Source organism: Hetaerina americana, unplaced genomic scaffold (assembly GCF_022747635.1).
Source record: "Hetaerina americana unplaced genomic scaffold, ioHetAmer1.1.p SCAF_1, whole genome shotgun sequence".
In the NCBI taxonomy this organism is placed as follows: Eukaryota; Metazoa; Arthropoda; class Insecta; order Odonata; family Calopterygidae; genus Hetaerina; species Hetaerina americana.
The window spans coordinates 30,107,527-30,122,834 of NW_027286069.1; the positions used below are offsets into that span (position 1 = coordinate 30,107,527).

The following is a 15,308-nucleotide window of genomic DNA, read 5'->3' on the forward strand; positions in this document are numbered from 1 at the left end:
GCATTATATTTTGGACATAATTGTATATCATTTTCAACCATCAGTGCAAGCAATTTTACCCTAAATGGTTCAATGCATCACACATCACTTCACCAGACACACTTTTCTCACAAAAATTAAGTTCAATGCTTGGACAACTGTAGCCAAACTCTACTTGCACTGAAGTTCTTTGCACGTGTTTGGCAACTTGTTGGGCTGCATCATGAATTTCAGTGCTATAAATTCCTACATCAATTTATCACTGCTGCTGAACATACATCCAAAGGATAGTTTCTTCCAGCTTTTCATCTTCTTAGTCTTTTCATCTACCTTAGTGTTTTCAGAGGCTTCAGATCAATATTCTGGGCATTAACATCAACCTTGAGATCAAATACCTTTATTTTATCATTCTTATCTTTTCAGATCATACACAGTCTGTTTAGCAGTATTGATCTCATAAACTAGCGACAGGGACTCCAGCTTTTAACTTCTCTACAACCCTCACCTAAGATGTATACAATGCTCAAAGTCATGTATTTTATTTTAGCAACACTATTTAAGGGCATTTTTATTGCCCCATTATACTGCCAAAAGCACTCAAAATAATTCAGTCTCTCCTTTGAACTTCACAAAAGCACAGGGGAAGGATTGGCCATCTATCAGAGACAAATTCATCACTATGCAACTATGCAACATGCAGTATTATGGGAACAAGAGAATTATTTGCTACAAGTAGCACTGGTAATTCATAACTTACAATACAATTGGAAAATTGATAAATTATTTAAATATGGTTTTTATACATGCCCAGAGAAACTCGCAGGCAAAACATATTTATTGGCAAAGTATCTACTATTGAAAAAGAAACACTTGGTTTTTCCACATAAAATATTTATTCACGACCTAGGTTTCGACGCTCAGCGTCATCTTCACCTGAAGATGACGCTGAGCGTCGAAACCTAGGTCGTGAATAAATATTTTACGTGGAAAAACCAAGTGTTTCTTTTTCAATATGTTTCGTTTCCACAAAGTGACGCCTGAAGTTATCTCCTTTATAAAGTATCTACTACTTCAGAACCCTTATGAAACCACATACTTGCACTAAATGGCAAGACTCCATCCATATTAAATGGGCCTCAATTAGGGAGAGTTCACAGTAAATGTGGTCCCTTTAATTTTAAAATAAAGGGGTTGCATAGTTTCTGTAATATGAGATCATATGTATCCCCCAGCTGAATATATCTACCAGCCAACAAGAAGACAATGGATGTCCATTAAATCTGCAAAATTTATTAAGTTATTAATATGTCACTGGTTATGTGCTATATTAGATGATCTATTGTAAATATTTATTGAGCCAAAATATTAAGGCTTGAGAACAAAGACAAATATTTTCATGCTATGATACTATAATAAGATACGAGGCATATTCATAAAGTAAGGGCTGTTTGCTTATATTTAAATATTGACACTTCAGAACACAGTTTTACTCCTGCAGCGGCATCTACTGATTCATTGAGAAGCTAGGACAGCATTTGTTATGTTTCAGAAGTCGTTTGCTTATCCGTGCAGGCAAACAACAATGTCCGCGACAATCGTTCATCCTGCCAGCTGTGAAGTGCATTTTGTCATACGATTCTTGTATGCAAAAGGATTGTCGGCTGCTGAAATTCATCGGGAGTTATGCCTAGTTTATGGACCTACAGTTATGAGTGAAGGAAAAGTTAGACATTGGTGCCGTGATTTTAAAAATGGACAAACAAATGTCCATGACATTGAGCGAAGTGGCAGGCCCAGTATTCTGACCGATGAAATTGTTTCGCAAGTGGAACTAAAACTACGATATGATCATCAATTGACGATTAATGGCCTGGCTGAACAATTTCCTCAACTTGGACGCACTGCTGTCTACAATATTTTCACGGAAAACCTAGGACACCACAAATTGTGTGCAAGGTGGATACTGAAAATGCCTACCGATAACCACAGAGAGCAAACAATGTCCAGTGGATGAGAATTTTTGGGCCCCTCATCCCCACTGTACACTCTTGACCTTGCACCTAACGACTACTTTCTCTTCTTGCACTTGAAACAGTGGCTTGTTGGGCAACGTTTCGAAACCAAAGAGGAACTCAAGAATGGCAGTGTCAATTGGTTCAACTCTCAGGTGGCGATCTTCTATGCAAAAGGGTTAAAGAAGCTGGTGCAGCCATATGAAAAATACTTAGAAGTGAACAGCGATTATGGAGAGAAGTGAAGTAGGTTTGTAGCTAACTAAAAGCGCCAATAAAATGTGTTTCATATAAGCATATTTTTTCCTGTGACCAAACGGCCCTTACTTTATGAATATGCCTCGTATATTAACATGCATGTGACAAAGTACATCACAAAACAATAATCTTCATGCTCAATCCAATTACATATAACACAATACCTACGTAATTATACATCGAAATGTTTACAAACACTAAAAAATATAAAGCGATCAAAGTAGCAAGTTAATTTCAATTTTGTGAAAAATTACTAAGAAATTGAAGAGAAAAATAACCAAATACAACCTTGTCCACATAAAGGGCACCAAGAAAAGCTTCAAGTAGATCAGCTCTGTCCTTTGTTTTCAGTTCTGCCTTAGGATTAGAGTACAAGGCAAAAGCAGTCATTCCAAGGTCATCACATACCACTGCTTGTGTCCTGTTGTTCACCAATGAACTCCGAAGAAGCTGCAATGATTAAAAGATTGAATATATTGTAACATTAAAAACTGCTATCAGATATACAATGGCCTAAAACTTGAGGTTTATGGAAATCCACACGCCACTTGCATTCTTAACTCTTGATTGCTTCATATAATGATGTATGAGGTCTGTTAAAAAAGTATTACAAATTTTGAATTTTTGCAGGTAACTTACATTTGATTTTTGATTTTTTGGGGCGTTATGCTGGTACTTATGTCTTTCACTTATGCCGAAAAGTTTGGCCATTTTGAATGTTAAGTTAATTATTGACAGCTGTTTTTCTTGGACGTGTTTAGGATTGTCTTTGATTTTTGCCTGTTCCAAAAAATGGATCAAAGAATCTGTATCAAATTTTGTGCGAAGAACAAATGTGCGCGGATGCATTCCGAATGTTTACCGTGGCATATGGAGAAGCTACCTTGGACTGAAGCAACGTTTATCGGTGGTACAAAATGTTCTCAGAGGGCCGAGAAGATGTGAACGACAAAGAGTGTGCCAGATGCCCGAGCACATTAACAACAGATAAAAACATTAATGAAGTGAAGAAAATAGTATTGGCCAATCATCGAATCACCGTTAGAGAAGTTGCTGAGGACCTAAACATGCTGATTGGCTCACACCATTCGATTTTTACCAATGATTTGGGCATGTCATTCAAGTGTGGTAGTGTCATTCAATGCATTACGTTTTCCTTTCTATTTATCGTGCATATCTGCTTTTACACACAGATACTAAGTCTTATATAAAACATTAAATTTAGCAAAACCTTATGGTATCTAAAGACAAAAAGTTGTCATATAGTGAACTTTTAAAGATGTATTAACACAAAACATTTAAAGATGTAATTATAGTAAACATTTAAAGATGCTTTTGAACTTAAAGACTGAAGTCATGAACTACACTTCACAACACGGAAACAGGGCAGCTTACACGCATTTTGTCCCTCCAATTGAGAATGAAGGAAGTAGAAGATTGATTAAGTGAATGTAGATAGGAGTACGTAAGTAGGTTCGTGCTCTCCTAAATGGCCAAAGCTTGAGGAATACTACCTTGATCAAAAATTTCCCGGAATTTATTCAGAAAATTAAAAATACAAGTTTATTCATCTAAATCTATATTGTCCCCTTCAAAGTAATCCCCATCGACTGCAACACACTTATGCCAGCGCTTGATCCAATCCTCGAAACATTTTTTATATTCGGTTTTCGGTATGTCCATCAGTGCTTCCTGCGATTTTTCCATTACTTCCTCTCGGCTGCTAAAACGCGTTCCCCGTAATGGTTTTTTAACTCGATTGAACAGAAAGAAGTCACAGGGAGCCAAATCAGGTGAATTCGGTGGCTGTTGGATGGTATTTGTTGCATTTTTCGTCAAAAAATTACGAATAATGATAGCACTGTGCGACGGCGCGTTATCATGGTGCAAAATCCACGAGTTTTCTGCCCACATTTCTGGTCTCTTTCGGCGAATTGCTTCACGCAAACGTCTCATAACGCCCAAATAATACTCTTTGTTTACTGTCTGGCCTTCTGGCAAAAATTCATGATGCACTACACCGTTGTAATCCATGAAAACCGTCAGCATTGCCTTCTTTTTTGACTGAAAACGACGTGGTTTTTTTGGTCTCGGCTCATTTGGTGAACGCCATTCACTTGCCTGATGTCTGGATTGCGTGTCGTACTCATAAACCCACGTCTCGTCTCCAGTAATGATCCTTTTGATGAATGTGGGATCGGATTCAGCCTCGCAAATCATGTCTTTTGCGACGTCAACACGGTCTCTTTTTTGCATGAAATTGAGGTCTTTTGGCACCAACTTTGCTGCTACACGACGGAAACCCAAATCATTAACCACAATGTCTTGGGCGGATCCATAGGCAATGTTCAAGTCCTCCGCTATTTCTCTGATGGTTAATTTGCGGTTATTGACCAACATTTCTTTTACTTTATCAATTTTTTCACCGACTTTCGATGTCGATGGTCTGCCACTGCGTTCATCATCTTCGATTGACTCACGACCACTTCTGAACCGCTCGTGCCACTGGTAAACGACCATTTTTTTTAGAGAATCGTTGCCGAAACACTTTTCCAACATTTCCAACGTCCGTGCGCCACTAAATCCGTTTTTTACGCAAAATTTAATACAAGTTCGTTGTTGCAAATTTAAATCCATTTCTGAAATTGTAAAAAATCGCCAACACACACAGAGATAGATGTACTCTTGGCTACGTAACTTTTGCAAATGTCAAGTTATGACACTAAGATTTAAAGGGAATATCAACAACAGATGTACCAATTTACCAAAAAAAACAGAACTCAAATCGGAACGATGGGAGCGCCACACGGTGGTTATTCCGGGAACTTTTTGATCAATGTAGTATGTTAAGAACTGGATAATAAATCGCAGGAAGAATGGGAGTACTGTTTCAACAAAATTAATTTCAATTGAAGTGAGAAAATTAGCAATGGGTATGCATATTGTTGATTTTTCCAGGACAAAAACATGGTGCGAGAGATTCATATAAAGAAATGGTCTGTACATGCATAGCAGAACTACAATAGCACAAAACTGCCACTAGAATATAAAAAAAAGGTTATAGAATTCCACACATGCAAGGGGTCTTCTGAAGAAATCATCTTCGTTAGTGTGCCATCACTTTAAGGTCCAGAAAACTAAGTAAGCAAAAACCCTTGCCACTTAACGAAAGACATCGCTTACTATGATTCCTGGTGGAGTAACTTCTTAATTGCAAACTCTGGACATTTCAATCAATCAACTGTTCAAAAACTCCATGCAAGACTGCACCAAGTAGATTGAGGCATCAACTCATGATGTCACACAAACAGGAATATTGAAATCGCCATCAATTTCTAACGTTTATGACTGAGAGCATTAAAAGTGAGACTATCATAAATTCTTTTAAAATGTGGAATTAGCAATGTGCTAGATTGCATTGCGTGAGGAAGTGACAACTCGATGAAGTTAACTGCAGATATGATTTTAGCAGCAATTATGATGAATTTATGGGATTCTACCATGAATTAACATTCACATGCGAGTGATTTTTTAACATCACAATTTCATTTTCTTTGCATTAAGTGTTAACATTAAAATAAATTGATCCCTTTTGGTCTGATCCAAGAATTTTTCATAAATTGTAGCCTAAAACTCACAGTGTCTCTCATGTGCAGGTGGCCTTATGGGCCACGAAATATGTTATACATACATCCCAAAATGATTGTAAAGAGGCAGCAGAGAGATCTGATTTTGTCAGAATCAAACCAAGGATTTCAACACCTTTGATTGAACAGGTTTGACAAACAAAGGGTGGTGAAAAATTGTTACTGCCAGCATTCTTTAGGGACTTAAATGCTCAAAAGCATGCAGACTATCTTTCCTTGCTTGATTGGTTCATACGCAAAATGACAGCTTAAGGTTATTCCAACAGGTCTCATTTTTAGGTGGGTAAAAACATATTGGAGAATGCACAAGTCAAACAAATAGCTATGCAGAAGTGATTTCTTAGAGGTATCAAGTATTTCTTTTTACCTGAAGAGAAGAAACATGCTTATTCATTTCTTTTATACTATCATTAACTTAGGCACAATATTTGTGGAAAAAATACAATAAGTGTTCAAAAAGTAAGGTGACTTTTCGAATTTCGTGGGCAACATGCATTTGATATTTTTGTTCTGTCGTGTTGGTACAAATATCTCAAACATTTGTTCAGTGTCAACAATATAGCATATTTGGTTTGTTACTGACAGATACAAATGTTAGATGTATTTTGGTGGGCTCGGCGATGTTCTGCTATCAAAAAAATGGATTAAAGAATTTGCATAAAATTTTGCATAAAAAATGGAATTAAGTACTTCAAAACACTTGAAACATTGACAGTGGCATATGGTGAGTCTACTCTGAGTAAAAACAATGTTTGTACGTGTTACAAGCTCTTCCAAGATGGCCGAGAAGATGCCAATGACGAATGTCTTGCTCTGGACTCCCCAGCATGTCAACAACAGATGAAAACGTTGAAGCAGTGATGAAAATTGTCGAATCACTATTAGAGAAGTTGCTGAGGATGTTTGCATATCGGTTGGCTCGTGCCATATAATTTTTTCGGATGCTTTGGACATGAGACGTATGTCAGCGAAGTTTATTCCAAAACAGCTTACTTTTGACCAAAAGAAGCGTTGTATGTTCATCGCTCAGGGCTGTTGAACGATGTCAATGATGATCCTGATTTGCTCAAAAGGATCATAACTGCTGACGAATCATGGATACATGGTTATGACATCTACACCAAAGCCCAATCACCATAATGGAAGAATCCGGGAGTACCAAGACCAAAAAAAGCAGGCCAAGTTCGATCAAATGTCAAGGTTTTGCTCACTTTTTTCCTCGATTACCATGGCGTAGTGCATTAGGAGTCCTTACCACAAGGTTGTACGGTCAATAAGGAGTATTACCTTGAAGTTATACACCATTTGCAAGAAGCAATAAGAAAAATGTCCAGAATTGTCAAAAAAAAATCCATAGCTTTTGCATCATGACAATGCACCTGCTCACTCATTGTTGCTTGTGAGAGATTTTTGGCCAAAAACAACACCACAATCACACCTTAGCCACCATATTCACCGGATTCGGCCCCCTGCAACTTTTTTCTGTTCCCAAAACTGAAGAGACTTATGAAAGGAAGGAGATTTGCAACAACTGAGGCGATTAAGACTGCGTCGCTAGAGGAGCTTAAGGCTACAACAAAAAGTGCTCATCAGAAATGCTTTGAGCATTGGAAAAAGCATTGGCACTAGCTCATTATATCTGGGGGGGGGGGGGTTACTTTGAAGGGGACAGCTTGAATATTGAAGAATAAATATTTTTTCATAAAAATTTAATGTCCCCTTACTTTATCAACACACCTCGTATACCACTGGGGACAGAAATGATGTGCTTATTCTTAGGGTGAATGGCAAGAGATAGCAGGCAGCAAAGACAAATTCCAAGGAATTAACTGTGTTTTCTTGGAAGACAGTGTTTTTTAGTAAAGTAAACTTACCGATAAATGTCCTTCATGATGCTCAGGAAAGAATTTGTAAAGATATTCAGATGCAATGAGTTGCAGAACAGTATCACCCAAAAACTCCAGCCGTTGATTAGAGCCACTAAGAAAGATGACACATGTTTTTAGATATGGATTTTCAGCAACAAATTACAATAAGCTATATTAAAACTAAATATGTAGAAGGGTAATGCCTCCCCATAGACTTTTAACTTCATACTTATTAGGGATTACAAAGCAACAATTTAAGAGAGTAAAAATCATTCGCCTTGACTGGCGAATGATTTTAAAACTCTGAAATTGTTGCATTTTAATGCATATTAGCAGATGACTCTTGTCAAAAAGGTACTGTCGCAGCATATCCTGCAGCTTCTTGGAATTTATTGGGGATAGTACTGTCATACTGATTAAATTAAAATTAAGCTTGATTCCATCAATTGTATTTTTTATTTCTTTTCAAAGGCACTATCCTTAATTACCATAAAAACAAACGATGAAAAGTTGAATAATATACTCACAGAGTAAGATTGTTGTAACCAATGGATCGGTCCGTGAAAGCTCGAGCCAGGAGACGAATATGCTTGAATTCCACTCCTATAGAATCCTCAAAGTTCACCAATTTCTGTAATATTAACAGTATTGTTTGAAATTAGAATTCAAGAAAAACGAAATAAATAGTGAATGAAGTACTGAGCAGGAAGGTTTTCAGATTTTCAGAAAATGAGGTGGCCTTGGAATCCTGATGCCATAATTAAAAAAAAAAAATTGAGCAATTCTAGACTTTTTCCCCTGACTGTGTGACCACCAATGTCCCTCTCTCTTAACTTCCTACCTACTTTTTCCCCTTCCTATTAGTCTCCCTTTCAAAGTGTCAGCCCAAACATTCAAAGGAAATGTTCAAAAAAGCAAGAGGGTGAGGATCCCTCTTTTTGGAAACCTTATTTAACAGGTTAGAAGTATTGGGAACATATAGACTGTTCAGTGAGACACAAGTATTAAAAGTGTTGAGCTGCTCCTGTGAGTCAAGAGCATCGTAACCAGGGAGCCTGTTTGGTGAGTCACCAGCATGAGGTAGTCAGGTCCTTCAGTGCATCAGAAAAGTGAAAAACAGCAAGTTTGATTATGGAGTCAATAACTTACAGGATCTAGTGATATCACTGGCTGGTCAAGGGGAGGAGGAAGATATAGGTGCAGCTAGAGAGGATGGGATATAGGCAGGATTGCAAATGGACAAATGCAAAAGTGTTTAAGATTATGTTGAAATGAATAAATAATAATAGTTGCCATTAAGCATTATCATTGATAAAGTTCCATACGTCGATCACTCTCTGGGGTGAGTTGCTCACAGTGAGCTCCTCATTCAAGAGTAACTCATCACTAAATGAAGAAAACTATTTTTTAACCAATTAGGCAACTCTATTTGTATATACAAATGGTACAATTCATTAGATCATGCATGCTATGCATTAAGTGCAGAAGCTGCCAACTTCCTTCCAATCAACTTTCATTAACTGTGAAAGGTGTGAAATTTTAAAGGTTTAAATCAAAGAATTAGATTACATTTCAAAGATACAAAAATCCAAACGGCATGGAGTAAATGTTGCCATTAAATTGAGAAAGTAATTTTGGTGCCTTAAAAGTGAGTGGTCACTGTAATAATATCATAACATACTTTTACCAGCATCATACTATTTTAAGTACATGGTCAACTATTTGAGCTTTTAAGTGAACAAGTCATATTTTTAATTTCAATATTAGAAAGGAAATGAACTCAGCAAAAATTGTAAACCATTATCATTCATTTCTAACGATCACACCATCTGTGCCAATTGGTATTATAGGCATGGGTTCATCCTTATTGGCATATTGCTTATTTTATCAGTGATTTTAATTCTAATATCATATTTCATTTCATAATGAGTGTTCAGCAATTTATGCTGAGTGAAATGAATCATTTTATACTTTCAAGTTATATGGCATTTCATTTACAACAGTATCTTTTGACGGTGTGTTGCAGGGCATATGCAGCAATACGTGCATACAAAATAATGCAAATTTGACACTACATTTTTGTTTTTTCAATTAAAAGAGGCGGATTTCCAAGTGGAATCGTCACTTTTTCTTTTAAAAGGGAGCTGTATTTCAAATTAATTTGGGAAGATCTGGACCAATAGATAAATGATGAACTAAATTGCATATAAATACAGAGGAGTGCCGATTATCCAACTTCTGATAATCAGATGGGAGGATTATTCATTGGTCTCTGTAAGATACATTCCCTTTCCTATCGACTCCTGTTCCTTCCACTTTTGTCCCAATCTTAGCAGCTAATGGTATTTAATTACTGGAAAACTTCCTTCAGCACTTAATTAATTAAATCATGTAACGTGTAACTGTAAAACTGCAACATATGCTTCTTTAATTGATAAACTTATGGTTTCTTTCAGAAAGATTTAAAAGTCAGTGCTTAATTTACCAAAATAATCAACCCAAAGGTTGGCTTAATAGGTGAGGGTGGACCCAATTTAATACCAAGACCTTTGCAGCAAGTGAAATTCACACATCAGGATACGGGGGCAAGTTCCTTTCTCTGTGCTACCTATGGTTTCCCAAGAATATCTGGTACCCAAAAAATCACACAGCTTAGGTGGAGCCCAAGGATACCCTAGAGGATTCAGACAGAATCAAACCTTTGCACTTCAGTCTGTAGCCCAGTGCTCTACCTACAAGGGCTGTGATGCCCTCATGTTTAATTTAGCTGTAGAAAACACTGACTAAGAATCCGTTAATTAATCACATTTTAATCTGCAAAGAGATAGATAAAAGCCATTTGTGCTGAATAATCTGGATATGGAAAGGTTGGTGATAATAACTTGTTAACTCCATGGGAGGCGAGAGGACCATGGTTATCATGATTAGTGGATTGGACGACTACCTCAGAAATACCATTTTATTTCGATCATATGTCAATGACAAGAACCCTGTTCTCCAGGTGCCAATGTTCTCGACTGGTATTCTACCTTGGGGAGAGTGGTAGCCACCTCTGGTTGATGTGAAACATACAATATGCCCCTGAAAATATGGCCATAATTGCCCAGGAATTACATACATCTGATAATCCACTATTTTCAATTATTCACTGGCACCTACCCTTTACTGAACATGGATAAACAGTACCCTACTGGAAATCAAAAGTAATGGCATGAATAACTATATAATATTGACCTAAAATACCAACCTGAAGCAATGGAAACGATGAAATCCATTTTCGATCACCATTTGGTTCTTGCTCTTGTAAGGGGTGTGACGGATAGTTCACCCACACATCCAGCAACTCTCCTTCAGACTTGAACAATGTTTCAGCAAAAACTTTGTCTGCCACCTATGTAATAATGTGCACATTATAAATATGCATTAATGTTACAAATATGTGTAAAAAAGTCAATTATGACAAAGGAATTTCAAATTTTGAGGGGGGTAGGTTTAAAAAGAGGTTCAATGCATATACATTAAAGATTTTATTGAGCATAATCAAATAGTAATATTTAATTGGGTAAATCTATTGTTATATATTGATTCCACATTGATTATTGGAACAAGATCAAGAAATTGAGAGATGAAATATCAGTAAGCACTCTTCATCTAGTCACTACCATCTATCATTACCCAATCCAATGCTTGACAAATCAAGCAGGAGGTATGGAAAGGAAAACAAGGAATATTAGAGCAGAATGGAATAAAATGATAGTTGGTGCTCATTATTATATCAAAATATTGTTAAATAGTAACATACAAGAGGGAAAAAGAGACAGTATGGGGTAGCAGTTTTATTAAACCAAAAGAAATAAGAAGAGTAGTAAAAATAGAGCTTGTGTGTGATTGAATATTATCAGTAGGGATTAAAACAGAACCAAAAATCTAGGTCCAAGGTAGGTTCTGGTTTACAATACATTACATTATGAGATATAACAGAGAAGTCGAGTGTATACAGAGCAAATGATTGCTTTGAATATACTTTGAATGAAAGATAGTAATGGTGGATTGGAATGTGATGGTGGTTGAAGCAAAAGAGATGGAAAATAGGCAAAGGAGGCCAGTGAAGTGATATGAAATCATGGCCAGAGAGGTAATCAGGAGAAATGACTCGTCTATATTTAACACCTCCACTTAATACCACCACAGAAATAGGTAAGCTTGGAAAATGGTGGGTTATATAGGGAGATATCACACAATGATAGTTAGGCATAGATTTTATAAGTTCCATCAATTCGAACAGTTTCTCTGGGGAGAATTTGGTTTATAATTAGGAGCTCGTGAAGTGTAATGTAAAATTAAATGCATAAATGGAGGGCATAAAAATTCCAAATTTGGCACATATAAGTGAAACATTCCAATTGATTTTGAGTAAATCGGTAATTCTAAATTCCTTAGATTCCTTCCATTAAGTACCATTTCTTGGAAACTCTATACTCTTATAATATATGAATTTAATATAAGATGAATAAAACAAATATACTACACTAAATACATATTTTATCACCATGTATGTAATTTAAATACTTCAATTATGAATTGAAAAAAGATCAGAAACTTATGGTCTGATTATTATACTTCCTGCTGTAGTAAGCTCATGGAGAGGAACCTCACTTAACAAGTACTTTGCGTACTGAGTAATTCACATAACAAGCAAGAATATTTTTCAAAAAAATGATTCGCTTCACAAGGGACTTTTTGCATTGCAAGTGACAAGGAGAGAGGGATTTTCGGAATTATTGCTGGTAGTACTCTGTGTCAACTGCCTGGCCTTTAGGTAGGTATTAGTGATGCATAACCCCCTTGAAATGAAAAAAAAAACAGCATCACCTTGACATTAGTGCAAACTTGTCGAGCTTTTGTGGGGTGGGGGGTGTTCACCATTCCATTGTGAAGATTGCACTTTTGTTTTAATGGCATACCCATAAACCCATGACTCATCACGTGCTATGCATCACTCGATGCATCCTCAATTTTTCAGTCAGCATTCCATATCATGAACCAATCGAGATGCAATACTCATCTGCAAGTTACCTGACAGTCAAATGATAATTATTTGCACGAATGAGATATTTCACCTTCTTGATGTCTGTTTCATTAGATGATGTTGATGATCTTCCAGAGCGCTTGTCATCTTCTACTGATTGCCACCCCTTTTTGAACCAGGTAAACCACTCATAACATGCATTATGTTTCATAGTATCCTCACTATAAGCCTCGGTAATCAATTCATCTGATTCCATCCTCACCCGTAATTCCTTTTCCTTTAATAGCAATTTCTGCTTCAGGTTGTCCTTAAACTTCATCGTATATCATCAAAAATGCTATACTTTCAAAACACAGCTCATATATACAAAACAGTGGGAGGAGGGGAATAAATGGTGGGGACAGAGTGTGAAGAAGATGTGAGGTCAGAGTGGCTTGGAGATAATCACTGCAAATATGCATTAGCTGAGGGTAACACTAAGAAAGCACGAGGAAGGAGTATAAATTAAGTTATGGCAGTTCTGTAGTAAGTACAATATTATTTTCAAAGAAGAACTTGATGATGATGTTCAAGCATCAAAACATGCATCATACTAAGTAAGATTTGGTGCTTTCCCGGCGTATCTGCTTGATGAAGTTCTCTCGGGTCTTCCACCGGGTCAGGGGTTCCATATTGGCCAACATGGAACCCCTGACCCGGTGGAAGACCCAAGAGAACTTCATCATGCATCATACTAATAAAAAAGATATTGTGAAATTTTGCCTGATTGCTTTCTCTTTCCGCATTAAACCATTATAAAATCAAACTGCATATTTGTGCTATCAGTTTTCCCACAGATTACAGCATTTTTCTCATGCCCCATTCAATTTCATTTTCAGTTTTCCCATGCTTACTACACTGAGGTGGATTTATAAAAATTCACATTTTAAAATGGTTACTCATGTATATCAGCCTCTAAAAAAAATTTTCATTAATTGAAGTTTGAACAAATAACCTTAAAAAAAGAGAGAGCAGTAATGTGAAGAGTTTTAGTGAAGAATTTAAACAGAGCAAGGCAATATGAGGCACCATTAGTAATGGAAATATGAACGTGAAAATCTCAGTTTACCAGGAAAAGATTTGAGTAATGAAATGAATACAATATGCAACAAGGAGTTAATTACATAACTTACATATTGTAAGAACATTTGAGGGAGACTATTCATATCGTAAATAAGTTGAAATTAAGAGGAATGAAAATGACTTTTACCCAAACATAATGAAGAATGAAAAATCCAAGAACTGGTGACTGACAACTGGGAATATTTGTACTGCCTTGACCTTGAACAATAAGAAGTATTGAAACTTACTTCATTCCATGAAATAACACCAAATCAAAAATAATTTTATTTCTTCAAAAAATTTTGAAGTAGGGCAAATGTTTGCACCAGTTGAATGGTGAGTTATCTCACATTCTCATGTTTTAAGTTTTCCTCAATTACTCCGGATCATAAATATTATCCTGCTTGAAAATAGAAAGATGAGGCAAAAAAAGAACACTTTCAATAGCATGATTCTCTTTTTCCTACTAGGGGTTTGACTGTATACATTACCACTGCAATTATAATCAACAATGGTTTAGATATGCTAAACTAAGATGTTATAGTTTCCACCTACATCAATCCCTCCATCAAGGAACAAGGCACCCATCAATGCTTCAAAACAATTGGCCATAGCATGACGAAGTTCAAGATCATGACAGAGATCAGATCCATGTGCATACAGCATGAACTCCTCAAGGTGAAGGGTCTGAAAGGAGATATTTAAAAAATATCATAACACACATATAACAGCATTCAAGTTCAACTCTCACAATCAATTTACAAGTTCTCACATGATGTTACTAAATAATGGGCCTAAATATGTAATGTTAAAACTTAAAATGAGTTAATATACAACTTGATCTATAAATTTAGCTCTTTGAGAATTTCTTATGATGTTCAACTTGCCTCTTACGAATAGATAATACGTAAATACTTAATCATCAGCACAGTGTTTATGTGAAAATTATATCAAATTTCAAACACTATAATTCGAGAAGGATGTCAGGTAAATAATTAAGAGAGGAGTATCAGCATCATTACGGTGATGGACCCGATCCTGTATGGTGAATGTGATATTGGAGCTAGAGATAGGATTGCCGCAACGTGCAAAAAAAGTATTGGATTGGGGATTGTTAATGACCATGTTTTTGTGAGGAAAATAGTTTTGTTTACATGCACAATAAATACAGCACATTTCAATAACGCATACCACACAAGCAATATACTGCTATTCAAAGTCAGAAAATTATACAACAATCTATTAAATTATTTTTCATTGAGCTCGGGCTATCTTTCAATTTATCATTCAGATCTTTCAGTGGCAATTTCATTGCTATTAACTCAAAATGGGAAATACAGATACTCACTAGCCATCAACATGATTACCAACAGCGGAATTGACAACAATTGAGGTATGTAAGTATGATAATTTT

The 15,308-nt window shown here is 36.3% G+C and overlaps 1 protein-coding gene across 1 annotated transcript in view; it reads right to left on the minus strand.

The window, feature by feature from the left end:
* Window positions 1–15,308, minus strand: part of drosha (ribonuclease 3 drosha) — a 56,651-nt gene that overhangs the window by 2,846 nt on the left and 38,497 nt on the right. Inside the window, exons 16-20 of the mRNA XM_071599335.1 lie at window positions 14,450–14,581; window positions 11,012–11,155; window positions 8,292–8,395; window positions 7,771–7,876; window positions 2,538–2,699 (exon numbers count right to left, since the gene is read on the minus strand). Coding sequence (XP_071455436.1) covers window positions 2,538–2,699; window positions 7,771–7,876; window positions 8,292–8,395; window positions 11,012–11,155; window positions 14,450–14,581 — 648 coding nt within the window. The remainder of the gene's footprint in view (window positions 1–2,537; window positions 2,700–7,770; window positions 7,877–8,291; window positions 8,396–11,011; window positions 11,156–14,449; window positions 14,582–15,308) is intronic.